At 42.1% G+C, this 20,460-nt stretch overlaps 3 protein-coding genes across 3 annotated transcripts; 1 reads left to right on the forward strand and 2 right to left on the reverse strand.

Annotated features, from left to right (window-relative positions):
* Positions 1-3,147: 3,147 nt before the first annotated feature.
* LOC308158227 (gamma-crystallin M2-like) lies at positions 3,148-4,821 on the reverse strand (the record flags this gene model as incomplete). Its single annotated transcript, XM_080531822.1, has 3 exons — positions 3,148-3,423; positions 4,078-4,335; positions 4,813-4,821. The coding sequence occupies 3 exons, from the start codon at positions 4,819-4,821 to the stop codon at positions 3,148-3,150; spliced, it is 543 nt and encodes a 180-aa protein (XP_080387948.1).
* A 1,861-nt stretch (positions 4,822-6,682) lies between these two features.
* On the forward strand, positions 6,683-10,293 carry LOC308158800 (MOB-like protein phocein). Its single transcript, XM_080532500.1, has 8 exons — positions 6,683-6,753; positions 7,479-7,541; positions 8,043-8,143; positions 8,357-8,399; positions 8,497-8,583; positions 8,760-8,839; positions 9,068-9,179; positions 9,356-10,293. The coding sequence occupies exons 1-8, from the start codon at positions 6,694-6,696 to the stop codon at positions 9,485-9,487; spliced, it is 678 nt and encodes a 225-aa protein (XP_080388626.1). The 5' UTR covers positions 6,683-6,693; the 3' UTR covers positions 9,488-10,293.
* A 996-nt stretch (positions 10,294-11,289) lies between these two features.
* Positions 11,290-16,934, reverse strand: LOC308158228 (protein boule-like; the record flags this gene model as incomplete). Its single annotated transcript, XM_080531823.1, has 11 exons — positions 11,290-11,445; positions 11,571-11,669; positions 11,866-12,000; positions 12,125-12,172; positions 12,704-12,781; positions 13,215-13,312; positions 13,633-13,708; positions 14,743-14,797; positions 14,987-15,078; positions 15,445-15,573; positions 16,917-16,934. 11 exons carry the CDS (start codon positions 16,932-16,934, stop codon positions 11,290-11,292), a joined length of 984 nt encoding a protein of 327 aa, XP_080387949.1.
* Between the last annotated feature and the right edge of the window lie 3,526 nt (positions 16,935-20,460).

The raw sequence follows: 20,460 nt of genomic DNA on the forward strand, positions 1-20,460 counted from the left end.
GAAGGACTGAGAGGCAAGCGGTGAAAAGGATGATGGGTGAGGTACTAAGGAACTAGGGCGCCAGAGACCAGTAACCGGGCCAAACCGAGTAAGCTGATCCTGAGTTCACATCGAGACAACGGAAACGTCCCTGCCTCCCTGGACCAATCTACCACCGGGGTGGTGTGTTGTGGGTCCAGATCCCATCCAGTCCGGATGGAGTATCGTGCGACCACCACTACCGCCTCCAGCAGAGAAGGTTGTGGAAACATCACCGCCACTGCCTACTGTGAAACCACCACTACCACCAATGCCTCCACCAGAGGGAGGCCTGGAGCAGCCATCCTCACCGGTGTTCATCGTCACAATGCCACCAGAGGGAGGCGTAGAGCAGCCATCCTCACCAGCATTTTTCGTCACAGTACCAGCAGAGGACGACGTTGCGCAACCACTGCCACCACCGGAGTACACCGTCCTGATACCAGGTACCAAGGAAGATCCCTTCCCAGAGTTGGGCCTAGACTTGATCTTTGACATTGACCTGAACAGCATGATCAACGACATAGGCCTGCCATTGCCAACTGCCGAAGAAATCAGTAACAATGCATGCAAGATTGGTCTGTGTGGGGAACCATGCGACTGTACACTGTGGGACTAATGCATCCACTGTAAGAAGATTGTGTAACCACAGATTTGCCATATACCATAATCACCTATTTGCTAGAAAGTGTAACCAGAGAATTGCCATTTACTCAATGTAATCAAGATATTTAAGACAACAGTGAAACATGTAATCTGTCAGTAATCAATGTACGAAATATGCTCACTATACAGAGTGTTGATTGTTTCATAAGGAAGTATGATGTAACTGGTACGACGTACCCATGTAACCAAAAGATCAAGATATTCAGAAAGGCTAAAAAGAATGTGTTCAAGAATGATTTATGATTTAAATGTTGTTTGTTGAAATGTAACCAAAACCTAGGGACAGTAGGGTTTTATTAGTCCTTAAGAAGAGAGGTTAGGTGAGGACACGGAGGTCAATAAGAGAAGGCCCTTAATGGCCTGGAAAGTACCATTGCAAACAAACAGTACCAAACATTGCAATAGTCCAGCCGGGAGGTGACAAAGGCATGGACGAGGGTTTCGGCCACAGAGTCAAAGAGTGACAGTCGGAGTCTGGCAATGTTTATGAGGTGGAAGAAGGCGGATTTGGTGATGGATTTGATGTGTGACTGGAAGGAGAGGGTGGAGTCCAGGATTACACCCAGGTTGCGGACTTCAGGAGATGGGGAGATGGAGCAACCGTCAACCTGGAGAAGAGAGTCACTAACCTTCTGGAGCAGCACCTTGGGTGCCACAACCATGAGCTCTGTTTTTTTTGCTGTTGAGTTTGAGTAGGTTAGATGACATCCATGTTTGGTGACACACTGTTTCCCGTTGGAGAGGTAGGACTGGAACCAGGAGAGAGCTCTACCGGTGAGGCCTAGGAGGTCAGATTGGTGGCCAGACGTTTGAGGAGGATGGTGTGGGAGACCTTTAGAGGAACCGAGAGTGTTTGGCCGATGCTGCTCGGGACTTCTCCAAATTAGAATAAGGTTTAATTTAATTTTTATTTGTTTTTGATTCATTTTATGATTTTGTTTTATTTCTGTTATTTCTATTTCTATATATTTAAACTGCCTGGTTAACTTGCTAATATATTTTAACATTTAACCCTTTTTAATAATTAATAAAGAAATGACTTGCATTTAAAGAGGAGTTTTTATATAATGTATTTAGGAAGATCAGTCAATTTGACCCTTCTTTTACCCTTCTTGTCAAATGTAAAATATTTCACTCCTATATTTCACAATATAGGATCTAAATGGTTAGTCTAGCACATCATTGAATTATCACAAGGATAAAGGTATCCTTACCGATAAATACATTTTCTGCAACCACAACAACGTGCACTCATTAAGGATAGAGCTGTCGTTAACTATAGGGACTTAAATGCTTTATCTCACTGTGGGTTACTTGTGAGCTATGGCGATAAGAGGTAGACAGTTAACAGCAGGGTGAATCTATCCGCCTCTAGCCTGTGTAAGTGTCTTGGTATTCCAATAGGGTGAGACCCTTTGGGCTAAAGATCTAACCTGTTAGTAGGAGGGCTAGTCCGGGGTCCTGTACAGGGCCTTTGCTGGGAGACAGTAGTCTATCTTCATTCTATCATCGTAATATTATCATGTTGTTGTAACACTCTATTAAGGTGGTGTAAAGTTAGCATCATTTAAAGTGTGCATCTTATTGACTGAAATGTGTTTTTTTTTTTTTATAAATTTGTTTTTCAGATTTTATCCCTTTTTCACCCAATTTGGTAGCCAATTTAACCCAACTTAGCATCCAATTATCCCCTGCCTATTGCATTGGATCCGCCGCCCGACCCCGTGGCCGGCAGTCCCAGAGGAGGGCGCCAGGCAGACTAGGCTGACTGGCTCCTCGAGCCCAGTACCGTTATTCCGGCACCCCAGGGGGCGGTGTTGCGCGACGGATCCTAGTCCAGAAATACTCCTATACCCCCCCTCGGAAGCGGCCGGCCAATATGCCGCTTCCCGTGTGCCTCGGCCATTATCTGGATCTGGCGAGCCGGGTGAAATGTGCTTTTGACTGACAGGGCATGTAGCCAATGGGATTTCAGTTCAATGGTAAAAGGATAAGTTTCAACTACCAGTTATGAAAAGAATTTCAGGATCTGTCTCCTTTTTCCTCTGTAAAGGGCCCTTTTTTCCTTTGTATTTAACTTTTTTTCTGGTTGGGAACCAATGAGGCATTTTGAACTGCATGACCCTTTCTGACACACTGGCTCTGTGTCAAAGGAGATAGCAGCATGAGTGAGGTAGAACTGTCACTTGATCCTGAACTTGGTCTGGCAAACAACAAGTTGTTTAAGTGAGGCCATGACTTTTAGCATTTGTAGCAAAGCCAAGCTTAGATGCATATTGCATATACTGTTGCTACATATTTATTTTGTCCTCTCTATCCAAACACATACACTACCCAGTACATTATAAAGTCATCAATTGTTGCTTGCCATTTGATGTGAACAAAAAATCATGGGAAATGAACCAAAAACAAGGATGATTTTGGGTGTTATTTTATTGACATATCAGTCAAGCAGACGTGTTCCTAAAAGTCAGTGATCCTTTTGAAGGACCCAGTGGTGGCACAGGTGGCTCCCCATTCGCTGAACTTCCTGTACTCGCCAGGCCTCATGAAGTACTGGCGTCCCCTGTAATTGGGATGCTCGTAAAGGGTCCAGTAGCCATCCATGACATTGCAGGAGTAGATGTCGCGGGTGCGGAATCGGTCCTGGACTGATTCACAGTCCTCATTGAACTCCATCATCTGGCCTTGGAAGTCAGGCCTCTCATAGATTCGCATGCGGTAAGGCGAATCGCTAGTCTGCTGGTACAGAAGCACAGTACATGTGACGCAAGTACAATGTTACAGTATGGGTAAGTAAACAACCACAGGTAACAAAGGTAGATCGGAAAATATTTTAACACATATAGGACAACATTTTGTATTGTTTTCATTTTTTAATCTAGAGTATGTTCTGGATGAGATTATGGATATTGATATTCTGCTGGCTATGGTGTCGGTTGGAGGTGGAGACATAGTCTATGACTACACAAAATAAATGTTATACTGAAATGACATTCGTGTACGGCACTGTTCTAAATACACACAAATACACACAAATCTGTGTGTGTATAATCTATGTATGTATAATAAGAGTGTGTCCTCCATAGATAAAGATATTCCCCCTCTAGGTGAGTCACAGAATCATATTGGTTTAAAACGTAGGATAGCTATGTATATGATCCAGTTACATCTGCCTGAAATTCATTTATGCTGTCACATGCTCTGTTGAAACCTTTCAACAACAAAACATGATCTGTTCAATGAGCAGTGATCCACTAAAACAGCAATGCCATGCATATTGTACACATACACAAAAAGCCCAAGCACACAAACATAACCAATTGAAAAAACAAACTAAGCCATTAAAAAAAAACATATGAAACCCATCCCATCGGATCCCCCTTCTCTCACCTCCCGGCTACTCACATAAGAGAAGGTACGGCAGGACCTGATGGTATCATTGTAGCCCATCCAGCGCTGGTACTCAGGGTACTCCCCTCTGGTCAGCACATACTGGTAGCCAGCGTAGTTGGGTCTCTCGTACAGCACCCAGCAGCCACTGTCAACCTTGATGGAGTTGCAGCGGCTGAAGTGGGGGTGCATGTCAGGGCAGTCTGTGTCGCACTCATAGGAGCGACCCTGGAAGTTTTTATCCTCGTAAAAAGTAATCTACAGAGGGAGGGAGGAAACGATTGTAGTATGAGTCACAGTATGTGCTCTGTCCTTCAGTGCTAATGGCGAGCTGAGTTGGTAGACCTCCCTCCAAATAAACCAATGCAAATGTTAATGATTAGGTACATATTTTCATCCATAATAATTCTCTTGTGTCGAGCAATGTTATACCTGTCTCGTACTCAATCAACATTTTGAAGGCCTACATTTGTAAGTTTGTTTTCACTCTTCCAAAATGTGACTAATAGTAAATAATAGTTGCCATTACAGTATGTACACCGTTATTATACTATTCTCTTGCCGGTTCTATGGTACTGCTCGGTAGAAGGGTACCACATTCAAGCAAATCAGCTTTAAAGTCCATGAAACAATCAAGCCATGACAGAGGGAAATGCATGATACCCTTGTCTGTGTACAAACACAGTATGTCCCAACAGGGTTAGCTGAAACATGGATGGATTTTCTCTACCTTACCTTACTCATTCTGCATTGAGAGTTGGAGCAGTTTTGGAGCATAGAGACACGCGCCTGTTTTATAAACCTCAATCAAAGGTCATTGGATCAGACGTTTTGTTATTTTAATGAGCAGGGATTTGGTGCTTTTGCGATGCTGCCAAGGTCTTGATCCTCCCCATACAGATAAAAACCCTGATTCATCAATGCAAATGTCCTAGCCCCGCACATTATTGACCCACGTCTCTTTTTATACCGTAGCCTACCTCTACCGAAAGACATTTTATTCAGTAATCCACAATAAAGGGATACATGTTTACCGCTTGAAATGCTTTAAGTCATCACAACGCCCGGTCTCTCAGCAGCACACACAAAATGTATTCTAAATAGGACATGGATGCATGTTAGATGATAGTATACAGCAGCCTGCATGTAGAGCAACATGGAGAACACCATCAGATCTGATATGTCCCTCATGACTGTCATAGTGTGTGTTCAAAAAACAACTTGATTATATCTGATGCATTGAATAGACTATATGGATCCTCATCATGTGAAGGAACAACTATGTAAGCATTTCAATCAGTTGATTATCAACAGTAGGTATTATTGTTGTGAGCAGCACTCCCAACAGCACACTTTGTTCCCTAGATCAGTGGTGTTTCTGAACCTTTATAACAGATAAAAAGGAGGCTATCCTTCTTTGGGGACATGGCTTGAATGACTTATCACTCTGAGAACTAAGGACTGACTATACTAGTGAACTGAAGCACACTTTGTTCCCTAGATCAGTGGTGTTTCTGAACCTTTATAGCAGATAAAAAGGAGGCTATCCTTCTTTGGGGACATGGCTTGAATGACTTATCACTCTGAGAACTAAGGACTGACTACTATACTAGTGAACTGATGACCTGATGACATTCGATAAGTAACGAGAGAAATCAAATAAAACATTATTTAAATGTTAAACATTTTTGTATCAATTACAGTTTTTTTCTATCGCTTCCACACATTTTCTGAACGCATGGCTCACTTTCTCTTAACTCTAAACACAAATCCAAAAGTCACACACAAAACCCTAAACTCCACAAATCACATAAATAATGTTGTCAAATGACACACACAACAAACACCATCAAATGAATAGACACTTCTAAGAACCAATTAAACTCTGATGTGCTCAGTGGAAAACACTATGATCAGTGGAAAACATCACTATAAGATTATCAATATAATTATCATTATATTTAAAAAAAAAGAAAAAATATATATATACATCTTTCTTTCTTCTTCTATCACGACGACTGCCAATGGCCCGTGGCCTGAGCTAGAGGAGGAGCTAGATCCTGCTACGACTGGTGAATTGATAATTCACTTGCTTAGTCGAATGTATCGATTGAGTTGAATTGTCTAAATGCCAAACATGTCAATGTAAATGTTATCAGTAGGCGTTTTGCATTTTCAGTGTTACACTACATATGTAGTAGCCTGTTATAAACTGTAATGTTGTCATACTCAAATATAAAATAAAACACACAAATACAATAATAGTAATACAAGAATATGTATATTATAATAATAATATATAATAATAATAATAATATATAATAATAATAATAATAACAATAATAATATTAATAATATTTATATTATAAGATTCTATATGGCCTACCATATACAGTTTTTCGCGTTTATAATATTATAATAATAATATTATAATAATAAAAAATAATATAAAACTGTATACGGTAGGGCCATTATAGAATCGTCATTGCTGTAAGAGCGCAGTGCGGTGTGATTGATTGAACTCCAGCGTCGTACCCAAGTGTTCCACTTCCACTTCCAAGCGCGCGGCGACGGTGACGTCATCAGTTCTAATCTATATCCGGGATTTGGGGCGAGATGGTCATGGCGGAGGGTGCAGCTGTTCTGAGGAGGAATCGCCCAGGGTCTAAAGCTAAGGTAACAACAGGACTGTTGTACTATAAACAGTTACAATTCGCACGATGTAAATGTCCGATAACTGTTCTCTTCAGGTCTGACTGTTTTACTTGAGAACATTGTTTTGGCCTTCCTCCTACCCCTGAGTCTGGGACTAGCCATGGCGTTAACCAGCTAGCCAAAGCTACTAGCTAGTTTACACCAGACAAGTCAAGCAGCACTGAGCTAGCGTAGCTTAGCTTAGAACCCGCACTGACATAGAGAGTGATCCTCTTAGCCTGGCTAGCTAGGTATCTAGCCACTAGCAGCAGCTGTCACTCAGCTGCCACTGATCGTAGTAGTAGTAGTAATTTACTATCCACAACAAACAGTGTAGTTCTATCCAGAGCCATACATGCATACCCATGCCATGGTTCTGGTTAGTTAACTACATGGTGGGCTGATTAAATCAGCCCACCAGGTAGTTAACTAACCAGAACCATGGCATGGGTATGCATGTATGGCTCTGGCTATAACTACACAGTTTGCTTGACTCTAGTCAGCTGAGCTAACCAATCCTGCCCTCCTGGTTTATTAGTGAGCCAGGAACAGAAGAGCCACTAGAAACAGTAGCTAGCATCCAATTAATAATACACCTTAGCTAGATATGAGGTGCCGCAGTTAGCTGCTGGGGGACAGACATGCATGGGTCTAATATCAGATTCTTGTCATCAGAACTGTTGACTGACTCAGTTATTTGTTTACAGGATTTCTACAATTGGCCCGATGAGTCATTCGAGGAGATGGACAGCACTCTGGCTGTGCAGCAGGTGGGACTCAAATCAAATGTCATATGGGACTAAAATGCAACTTGAGCAATTTGTGGATACATTTGGTAAATTCAACAAGGCCACTATCAAGCAGCAGTCTCTGCTCTCAGCTCTCTCTCAGTTGTGGATTCAAAGGATATTTTGGCAACACATTTTCCTACTTACCCAGTCAGATGTACTCATGATCGATCCCATTTTTATGTGTCTGCATGCAGTTTGAAGGTTTTTGGCAGAGCCAACCACCAAGCTTGGGTGTGGTTAGAAGGTCTATTTTCCTGCTTTTGAGAGGAGCTAGCTAGTTGTTCCTGAAGACTTCCATTCATTATGCATTTAGCAATGGCTCCGTAACTACCTTCAAACTGCACGCAGACATAAACATGGTATCGATGCGGTAAATACTCTGGGTAAATAGAAAAAAAATCTGATGTTGAATTACAATGCTATTGTGGTATTTTGTGTATGTCTGCCTTGTCTTAAAAATGTAGCTATTGTTCTTCTCAGTACATCCAGCAGAACATCCGGACAGACTGCTCAAACATTGACAAGATCCTGGAGCCCCCTGAAGGTCAGGACGAAGGGGTCTGGAAGTATGAACACCTCAGGTAGTGGTTGACATTAAACACTTCCAAAAAACCATAATGTGCACTGGTACTGGGAAAGTCAAATCTCATTGTGGTCTTTGACTCATTAGAAGGAATACCAGTGACGATGTTTTTGCTATATAGGGAATGTCGTTCACCCTTCTGTGACCTCTCTTTCTCACGATGAAAGCCAATTTTAACACCCAAACTGTTGTCTCTTGTTGTCTGTTTCAGACAGTTCTGTTTAGAGCTGAATGGACTTGCAGTGAAATTACAGGTATACACTTACTTAAATGATTGGCCGCTTGGAAGATAGCCCCATTTTTGTCTGAGTGGTAATTAATTTGCAAGTCTAACATAATGCTCCGCCATAGGGAGAATGCCACCCAGACACATGCACCCAGATGACTGCAACAGAGCAGTGGATCTTCCTCTGTGCTGCCCACAAGACCCCCAAAGAGGTATGTTCCACTCTCTACCGATATCGGCTGCTTATTAGAGGCAGATCAGTGGTTCAGTCCTTACAACCTTTCCCTGGTCCTTTAGCCCCCAAACATTCATGTGCCAGTTATACATTTCTAACTGTGTTATACTCATTATTTCAGACTGATATTAAAATGTATGTCGTTTCCTACAGTGTCCAGCCATCGACTACACCAGACACACTCTGGACGGCGCTGCCTGCCTCCTCAACAGCAACAAGTATTTCCCCAGCAGGTGAGGAGTTGTGTGTATGCTTCCACTAACGTTGAACACTTACATCCTTCACTCTGACATCCGTTTTGATTGACTGTACTTGTTCACCGTCTAGTTCACTAATACTCCACCTCTCATACTGTATTGACTGATATGTTTACCTCCATTTGATGGTTGCTGTAAACAGAATGCTGTTCCAGTATGTGAATGGTGACATTTTCTCAGTAAATGACTGGTTCCTTTTTGCAGGGTGAGTATTAAAGAATCATCTGTAGCGAAGTTGGGTTCTGTTTGTCGGCGGATCTATAGGATATTCTCCCACGCCTACTTCCACCATCGCCAGATCTTCGACCATTACGAGGTAAACCGTGTCTGCCATCTCTCCACCATCTACCCTCTCTCTCTATATATATAATCTCTCTGAGATTTGCCAGTGACTACATACGTTCACTATCATTGTTGTTAAAATGTTTCGTTGACCTACTTTTTTTTTTTTTTTATGGATAAAAGCTAAATTAATTCCCTTGCTTTCTCCAGAACGAGACGTTCCTGTGTCATCGGTTCACGCGATTTGTGATGAAGTACAACCTGATGTCAAAGGATAACCTGATAGTGCCCATAATGGAGGACGAGGTTCAGAATGACGCGGAAGGAGAGAATGACGCCTGAGACTATTACACCGTGCCAAACTTAACAATGACATATTCACACATGCTGTTCCCCACTAGACGCACACAAAGCAAAACCACCCATTATTTTATCCTATTAGACCCAAGAGAAACGGCACTGAAATCGCCTATGCTAGCTTAAGTAGACTGCTTTCATTAATTATAGTCCATCCTTACTTAGCTTGAGCTTTTCAGAGAACATGACAGTGTTGTGATGTGTATGGGAGATGGACAGTGTACCATTGGTCTCTATCCGACCTCAACCGAGCTTAGCTTCCTGTCAGTCCTTAGTTGTTTTCACAGGGTCAGCGACTCTGGTCTTGTAGAGCCACATCTTATGCAGGTGTACCTAATACAGAACCATGGAACCACCACCAGGTTTAGATGTGGATGTACATGATTAGTGAGTTGTTGACTTGAACAAAAAACTGTCCGATACTGCCACTGTATGCGTCTACTTGTCTACTCACTGGACCGGAGTCTCTGCATCTTCATTTCTTACTGTATAAGGGTCTCTTTCCTTATTGTTACTATAGAGTGGGGATGCTTTATGACAATAGCATTCAGGACAATAGCTTATTATTCACTGTATTTATTTTCAAGAGAGTAATTTGTTTTCATTATATGTGAATAATAATGACAGCTATTCAGAACTGCCTTAGGTTTTCAAAGCAAGAGTGTGTCTCATTCAATTTCTATTTTCATGTCAAATTATGAACTATTTCTCAAACAACACAAAAAAACAATCTATTGATTGTGTTGTCTTTTTGTCCCTGGTGGATATCCATTCTCATTTTCTTATTAAAATATCAGATATATTTACAACCATGTGTCAAGTATGTTTCCATTTCTCATCTTTTTATTTTGATCCACATTGCTAGAACAACATAGTAACTGAGACTATCTCAGAACAACCCATTACAGTGAATGTTAGTCCCACTTCTTCATAACGTCAGCTGTCTATAGCACATACTATACTAACTTGACACTGATGTTTTGCTCACTACCTATAGTTTAATTTGTATATCTTATTAAGAGTTAACAAACAGTTGTGCCTACAGCGAAATCCAGTTCGTTACAAAAACATGCAGATAATGTTATGTTTCCAGTGATCATTCTTTATGAAAACCACATATAAAAGTCAACCAGTTATAGGACACAATTCCTTTTTTTTGTAAGATTTTATTTTCATTTTCCATTTTCTTTTTACACAAAACATTATACACACATTACTTGACAAACATCACAATACATCACAACTTGACAAACATCACACCACATCTCAAATTGACATACATCACAACGCATCACAGCTTGACATACCTCACAACACATCACAACTTGACATACATCACTACACATCACAACTTGACATACATCACACACATCACAGCTTGACATACATCACAACACATCACGACTTGACATACATCACAACACATCACAACTTGACATACATCACAACACATCACAACTTCACATACATCACCCCACCTCACAGCTTGATATACATCATAACACATCACAACTTGACAAACATCACAACACATCACACCTTGACAAACATCACAACACATCCTAACATCCCAAAGCCCCACTTTTTTTTTTTTTTTTTTTTTTAAGGAAAAATAGGACACAATTCCTAGGTATTGCTCAGTGTCTTCAGTAAGTATCACCCCCCCACCGGGTCTTTTTCTACATTTTGTTGTGTTACTTAGATTTTTTGGCACTGATCTACCCAAAATACCCTATAATATCAAAGTATTACATGAAGAACAATATGGCTGAAACCATGGTTGAACTCTACTTGAGGGGATCAGTGGCAGACGTGGGAGAGGAGTCAGAGCTCTCAGCCATGTACTCGTTACGCAGATGGGTGTAGTGGGGGCTGTGGTGACTCCTGGGCTTCATGTTGACAGAGGAGTGAGGGAAACCTTGTCTCATAAAATGAAACTGGTCCTTGAGGGGGACATGAAAAGACAATGCATTACGATTCGGCACAACTCACTGTAAGTCATCCCAAAAGGCCAGTTATCAACATCCATCATATACGTGTAGTATCATACTATAAGATTAATTTATACCTTTACTGGTTCTTGCTGCATGATAGGCGCCATAGCCGGCAGACTTTGCGCATACACTTGATGGTAGGTCGGTTGCACCATGTGGTCGATGAACTGCGGCTATGACACAACACGTAGATTATGAGTGATATAATGTATCATGCAAATTGTGTGAATCTTCTGGTGGTGGTGATACATAACTTTATGAAAAAACTGTATTACACACCAACAAAAATAATAATTACAGTATTACAAAAAGTATTACACACCAAAATCACATTGATTGATTGAACTAGATCACTGGTTTTAAGAATACCTCTGGGATGGGGGTCTCTTGCACTGGCACGGCAGGCTGGACACAACCTCCGTCAGGGGGCATCTCCAGGGGCTGGTACACAAGCTCAGAGGGCTGCATGTACCAGGGCAACACAGGGCTGGAGGGGGCTGGAGACTGACACATGCACAAGCACACACACAATCACAATGAGTTGCTTTTTCAAAGGATGCACCTTGCCCCCCCCCCACACCTAAAAGTCCAGGGGGTGACACAAAAACAGGGCCTCCTCTGCTTTTACCTGGGGATGGTTCCATTGCAGATGGCCAGGGATACACTGGGCGGGGGCCTACGGCAAAGGCATAAAAGAGCAGCTCACTATCAAGCAGTGTACGGAGCAGTTACACAATATGTGACAGCATGTGGTGAAACGGGGAACAAGTCGCCAACCGATCAAAATGTTCAGACTTTTATTCTGTAAAAATGTACGTTGTGAAAATCAGTGACACACTCGCTAGTCAAGCCAAAACATTGCAATGCAATGGATTCAGTGAGTAATCCAGACTACTACCTAGTTAACTATAATACTACTTTACATTGTTAGCAGGCTCAGACAACAAGCTGTGTTAGTTGACTAGCGTTGATTTTCAACAACACTGAAATGTATTTACATTTTTCAGAATAAAAGTCTGAACATTAAATAGGCTGCCGACTTGTTCCCAGTTTCACCAGCTGCTGTCACATATCACCTTTCTCAACAGCATTGAACATATCCCACAAATAAACAACTGCCTGTTGTTATTGCTCATGGTAACGATGCTATTATAGGTGAACCTAGTTGTAATGGGGGGTGAGAGGGTGCAAAACAGACTGCTCTGACCTGGTAGTGATGGTAGGTTGGTTGTTGGTAGATGGGTTGAGGTGGTTGGGTCACCATTACTGGGGAGCCAGACACTGACTGAAACATGAATGAATTTGCAGACAATGACTGGGACATGAATGAATTTGCAGACACTGACTGGGACATGAATGAATTTGCCCTAGGTGAGATCTTAGCTTAAGTCATATTCAAAGTCCAGGGGAGGCCTATCCCTATACATTATTTGAAATGAAAGAAAATGACAGACAGAACTTTATCGAAAATTCTATTTAAACATCTCCTCAAGTTCAAATGCCCCCTGTCGAATTGCTAGCTTTTCGATAGCGTAGCTGGTTAACATCGGGTATTGGAGCAGACGGTGACGTATGTTGGCAAGTCAAAGGTCACAAGTTCGAGGCTCGATTGGAGCAACTCCAATATCAAACATTACAAGTCTCCCATAGTCCGGTTGTGGTTGTCTCTCTGTTTGTAGAGTAGCGCCCACTTGAGGCTGAGTGGGGAACATACTCACAGGCCAGTGGTGTGCAGGAGCAGGAGGTCTCATCTCGGAGGAGTAGAAATAGGCCACTCCGTTGTGGAAAGTGTAGGGGTAACCCGGGTAGGGGTAACCTGTGGCGCCACAGGGAGCAGGTATGGTCATACCAGGGGTAGGGCTTGACACAGGGAAACTATTGGCTGAGTAAAGCGGGTAGAAGGGGGGAGGGGGCGGGGAGACAAGATTTCAACCACCAACCTATGTGCAATAGAAAAAATAACACTAACTGTCCACATAACATGATAATTCACCATACTAATACAGTATGTACATACAGAATGCTATATTTAATAAAACTTAAACATGTCAATTTACTGTAAGTACGTTACAACGTTCATTCTACCACTATAAGGTGCTTTATTAAGGTGCCTTAGTTATCACTACACATACTTACGATGCCATCCTATGTATTGCCTGCGAATGGCTGGGCCAATGCTGAGCTTCTTGTTCCTGATGTTGAGTGAGTCAGCCTGAGGGGGGATGGTTAGTGGGGACAAGGGGAGAAGGAATCCAGCACATATTAATGAGAGCATTAACCAACACTATTATGTAGACTAACAGGACATGCAGGGCTCGACATTACGGCTTGTCCACTTGTCCAGGACAAGTATATTTTATGTTCGGACAAGTGGACTTCCTCCTGCAGTTCTCTGACGGACAAGTCAAAACAAAAAAAGAAATTAATACGTATTAATATCTGCAAAGAAATAACTCCTCCTTCCGATCTGAATAGTAAAAAAAATATTTGCAAGCTATGCCGCGCCTCATTCTCCTTGAGGCTCTTACATCAGGTGCTCTTGTAGTTATCGTAAATATTCTTAAATATTCATGCCTATTGTGACCAATCTTCTCGTTTTTTTAAGAATTGTTTTCTGAGTGGGGCAGTCCCACTCATATTTTTCATTTTATTGGACAGATATAATGAAGACAGACATGAAAGTAAGGAGAAGAAGGGAGGGCATGTCAGCAGGGCATGGGCCGGATTTGAACTCATGCCGACATGGGCATATGTGTGTACTGTAGACCGCGGTGCTAGACCACCCCAGACCACGTGGCCAATCTTAGTCTAAAAGAAATCACTGATTACCCCTTCATAACAATTTTTAATAATTACAAAATATTGTTTAATTAATATATTTTTTTAATTGATCAAATTATCAAATCAATAGTAGTCAAATTTGTTATTTGCACTAACACATATTGCTTTTTCAAAATCTTTGTATTTGGACAAGTAACTTGAGCTCTCAGACAAGTAAAATATATATTCACTTGTCCAAAGGACAAGTACCTGAAAAAGCTTAATGTCAAGCCCTGACATGTACACATGTGTAACCTCATCTGTGGAGACAGATACGTACATGTGTATCAGCTGTGTCTAATCTATAGTAGAAGTAGGGGTGTAAATCCCCTTACTGTTTCTGTTTTTTGAAAGTGTATTTCCATATCCATTGTATGCAGTGTGTTGGCTCTATGTGACTATAACTTGAGTGAATGTTATACTTACACGACGAAGGAGTTTCTGTACATCCTCTTCAGTTTCAAAGGTGACAAAACCGTATCTGTGGGATGGATGGGATGGGATGGAAAGAACATAACAAGGCAAAGATCCTCTGTACGTGCATGACATTTCAACTTACTGTATGTTGTTTATTCATTATTGTAATGTAAATATGTATTATGGTTGGTTAATCTGAGCTAAATCGGGTCTAGGTGCAATCTAACCACTGCAAATCTATATCTGAACTCACCCCTTTGACACCCCAGCACGGTCAGTCACAATCTTCACGTCCAGTACATCTCCATGGTGGGAAAAGAAACGCCACAGCTCGTTCTCATTTGTCTACTCACAAATGGGAACATGCACATCCCCACCCCCACCCCGACAGACAGACAGACAGACACACACACACACACACACACACACACACACATTCATGAATTAATTATGTTTGTATACTTTGATGCTCCCTTAAATCCCCCCAAAAGGGTCAAGTGAGGTTGCATGGCTTTTGATTGATTGATTGATTGATTGAAAACTTTATTAGAAGATTTGCAGAAGTAGGTACATGAAAGTACATATTACATACAAGGTCAACTAACAGGATAAAAACCCAAGAAAGCCACTGGCTTATTTCAATTGGGGTCCTTAAACTTGGCCCCGGTAAACAAATAGGTTATCAAGTGAGCAAGTAAACAGGTAATTCACCTTGAAGTCAATTCCTCCCACAAAGATGCGATTTGGGATGACTGTGCCGGAGTGGCGGGCATGGTGAGAGGGACTGGTGTTACCAGTCTCCAGATACACCGGATCAGGAGAGGGAGTGCTGGTCTGAGTCTGTGTGCAAGTAAACTTGAAAAAGCAGAATTAGGCCACATCAATTATCTCCACTGTAAATACATTTTACATTTTAATTAAAAAGAAGATTCTTCCTTCTAGCATTGTGACTGCTAATGGCCATGGCTCTAGTAGATTTCTTCTTATGATGACTGATAGATACATGATTCACTTACAGGGTATATACAGGAATCTTGAGGTTAATTTCAATACCTTTCTATAATTTTAATTTAGCCATTTAGCAGACGCTTTTATCCAAAGCGACTTACAATTACGAATTACAGGGACATTCCCCCTGGAGTAACTGAGGGCTAAGTGCCTTACCCAAGGGCACACTAGTAGTGGTGTGGCTTCAGGCGGGATTTGAACTCACAACCTTCCGATCCCAAGTCCAACTCACTATCCACTAGACCACCACTACCCCCTTTCTAAGACTTTTTAAAGACCGTGTCAATATTTTTCCAGACCTCACCGCCACTTCGAGCTGTAACCGTTCACATCAGTGACACCTTTAACTTAACAGTTTTAGTTCGCTAGACCACTGTCTAGACCACTGTCATACAACACCATTTAGACCACTGTCTAGACCACTGTCATACAACACCATTTCCGGTTCATCTTTGTTTTTTTAATAAAAACTAATTAATTCACAAACTTTTACTAAACGTTTTTAGGACTCAAACTCTTTGGACAGAGTCTAATTCAGAAAAATACCTACAAAACTCAAGACCTCGTAAAATCGTGATAAGACTTTTTAATACTTATTAAGGGTCTTGATTTTCCCAAAATGGAGTTATCAACTTGTAATACGTTTCAAGACACCGCGGATACCCTGGCACACCTGCTCTTTGAAGGTGCACTTTATTGTGTCTGCGAGTGACCCGTTCTCAAAACAATAGCAACGAAACCTTCATGACCTTTTGCACTTCAAATACTAAAAAAAAAAAGTCTCCCCATATTACAGTGGCCTTGATTTTAACCATATTGATATAGTACAACCTGAAATGCATTAAACTACTAACCACTGGGCTCGATCTGTGGGGGAATGCATCATTTTTAAATGAATTTTAAGGCGCAATATTCATAAAATAAATCAATGGGTTAGGGTTAGCTCCGATGGAAAGCTAGCTAAGCCGATGCCGATTGCTAGCTCTGCGAGCCTAGGCGCCAAGAGAAGAAAACGACTAAGCAAGCTAAAAGACTCACCAACCAGAATCAAAGTCAAAGATGCACAAGATTAACACGTTAATAGATGATTATTACCAAGCGAACTAGATCTACATCAACACAATCACACACAGCATCTAAGTGAAAATATCAGTGCAAAAGCTAACATGACTTACTGATACTTCGGGCTCCATCGTTGACTCTTAGTCCTGATGATGTCAGTGTTGGGCAAATTAAGTAGATTTTGGAAAGCCTAAACGAACTATACAAGTTAGCTAGCGAACTACAATTTATCGCGAAAACACAACCAGCGCAGCAGTCGCGATGAGTACCTGTCTCTCTTGTGGCGATGGTGCAGATTGTGGACCAGTCGTTGGGATTAAATAGTCTCGCGCTCTTTGTGGTGGACGCAACCAAGGTGACAGAGCGGGAGACGACGCTCGAAGGAAGAGGATATTTAGGATTTAAATATCAGCAGAAAAAATAAATACAGATTACATTTATATGACACTAACATTTAAAGAATTGATGTATTTATTTAATAAAGAATTGTTAGTTTGCTGCGCCTAGTTTTATTTCCGCTTACCCATGAATTTGGAAGGATGGAATGTTCCAAGGCCTGACCTTGAATAACCTCAAGGCGTTGATGGCGGGACAATTTAAAAACCCCGCACTTCCCCATTTGAAATGCCTATCAAATTAATAGTATTTTCATTCGTATGTATTACTTTTCTGATATATACAACAGAAAAGGTAACATGCTTATTATTACTATTACTCCACACATATTCTGCATCTTTTAGAAACACCACGCGAAGTGATCGCATAGTGAGAGAGCAACGTAATGCCAGGTCGGGGTGGAGTAATGAGAACACCTCGCATTTGGGCTATTTGTCCCGATTACAACAATGACAGAAGCAGTTGTCTCTTCTTGATGTCCATGACATTAATTCATCTTCAGATCAATCTGGATGCTATGACCAAAAACATTCACTGGATGACGATGTTTCCTACTGCATTTGTGCATGGTAGGCTATATGCCAAAACATTTTACAACAATGGAATAAAACATGTTTAGCCTGCTGTAGCAAAAACAAAGCAGTGGGCAAACTATTTGAAGAAGCTGCATTTCCAGACAGTTTGCAATGAACTTCACAAAGTAAGCTGTTAAATTGAAGATATGACTCCATATTCGGCTTTCATTTTATTTAAACCAATTATTAACCAATAGTACAATTCGCTTGCACATGATTTGCAACATGTGCTGCACACGATTGGCCGCCTTTGACAGTAGCCCCTCCCCCAGAACATCAAGTTCACATCAAGTGTGCAAACGTAGCCTATATCATCAACACAATACAACACATTTGAATTACAGTATATACAGTAATTGATTGAAAATACTTGTCATGGGATCAATTGGTTAACATGTCCTCATCTGTATGAAAAAGGTACACATACACAGGTACACCAACACATAGCAATGTTGTTATGGCACTGATATGGGCCACGTCATGCTGGTCTGGACTGGTACAGATACCCCCGAGGCGAGGCTGTAATGTACCGTACCAAGCTGGATATGAGCCATCATCATTTAATGAGTCAGTTAAATATGTCATGGCCCTGGTCTGGCCCCAATGACATTCATGGTTGAGTTCTGTATAGGGAGCAGAAGTCGGATCTGATGTCTGGCTGAGTAGGACTTGAGCTAGCTGTGTTTTAAAACCCATATGTTACATGGGCTACTATGAGGAATCTGTTGAAAAAAAGAGAGTTGATTTTGCCATTTTTGCATTGCCTTGATAATTATGTGTCAAATTCATTCTCATGTGACCAACAATTGTCATGGCAATGCCAACATGGCAAAGTCTCCTTTCAACAGATTCCTTATAGGCCTACAGTATTAGCCAATGCAAACAGGATCACTGGGCTTTAGAGCATGCACAGCTAGCTCCAGTACTGCTGAGCCAAATGTCATATGGACTTCTCCAGTTCTCCTCATATGAGCTGATGGCACAGAGACGCATCTTCAACAGAGCAGCCAGCAATGCGCCACTATTGGGACAAAAAGCATAATGAATGATGGACAAATTGTCTGCTACTTTAACTAGAAGAATGACCCCCCCCCCCCCGGGTCTTTTTAGATTTTTTGGCACTGATCTACCCAAAATACCCTATAATATCAAAGTATTACATGAAGAACAATATGGCTGAAACCATGGTTGAACTCTACTTGAGGGGATCAGTGGCAGACGTGGGAGAGGAGTCAGAGCTCTCAGCCATGTACTCGTTACGCAGATGGGTGTAGTGGGGGCTGTGGTGACTCCTGGGCAACACAGGGCTGGAGGGGGCTGGAGACTGACACATGCACAAGCACACACACAATCACAATGAGTTGCTTTTTCAAAGGATGCACCTTGCCCCCCCCCCCCCCCCCCCCCCAAAAGTCCAGGGGGTGACACAAAAACAGGTCCTCCTCTGCTTTTACCTGGGGATGGTTCCATTGCAGATGGCCAGGGATACACTGGGCGGGGGATACACTGGGCGGGGGCTGCATGTACCAGGGCAACACAGGGCTGGAGGGGGCTGGAGACTGACACATGCACAAGCACACACACAATCACAATGAGTTGCTTTTTCAAAGGATGCACCTTGCCCCCCCCCCCCCCCCCCAAAAGTCCAGGGGGTGACACAAAAACAGGTCCTCCTCTGCTTTTACCTGGGGATGGTTCCATTGCAGATGGCCAGGGATACACTGGGCGGGGGATACACTGGGCGGGGGCTGCATGTACCAGGGCAACACAGGGCTGGAGGGGGCTGGAGACTGACACATGCACAAGCACACACACAATCACAATGAGTTGCTTTTTCAAAGGATGCACCTTGCCACCCCCCCCACACCTAAAAGTCCAGGGGGTGACACAAAAACAGGGCCTCCTCTGCTTTTACCTGGGGATGGTTCCATTGCAGATGGCCAGGGATACACTGGGCGGGGGCCTACGGCAAAGGCATAAAAGAGCAGCTCACTATCAAGCAGTGTACGGAGCAGTTACACAATATGTGACAGCATGTGGTGAAACGGGGAACAAGTCGCCAACCGATCAAAATGTTCAGACTTTTATTCTGTAAAAATGTACGTTGTGAAAATCAGTGACACACTCGCTAGTCAAGCCAAAACATTGCAATGCAATGGATTCAGTGAGTAATCCAGACTACTACCTAGTTAACTATAATACTACTTGACATTGTTAGCAGGCTCAGAAAACAAGCTGTGTTAGTTGACTAGCGTTGATTTTCAACAACACTGAAATGTATTTAAATTTTTCAGAATAAAAGTCTGAACATTAAATAGGCTGCCGACTTGTTCCCAGTTTCACCAGCTGCTGTCACATATCACCTTTCTCAACAGCATTGAACATATCCCACAAATAAACAACTGCCTGTTGTTATTGCTCATGGTAACGATGCTATTATAGGTGAACCTAGTTGTAATGGGGGGTGAGAGGGTGCAAAACAGACTGCTCTGACCTGGTAGTGATGGTAGGTTGGTTGTTGGTAGATGGGTTGAGGTGGTTGGGTCACCATTACCGGGGAGCCAGACACTGACTGGGACATGAATGAATTTGCAGACACTGACTGGGACATGAATGAATTTGCAGACACTGACTGGGACATGAATGAATTTGCAGACATTGACTGGGACATGAATGAATTTGCAGA

This window comes from Nansenia antarctica, assembly GCF_963989245.1.
Source record: "Nansenia antarctica genome assembly, chromosome: 5".
Lineage (NCBI taxonomy): Eukaryota > Metazoa > Chordata > Actinopteri > Argentiniformes > Microstomatidae > Nansenia > Nansenia antarctica.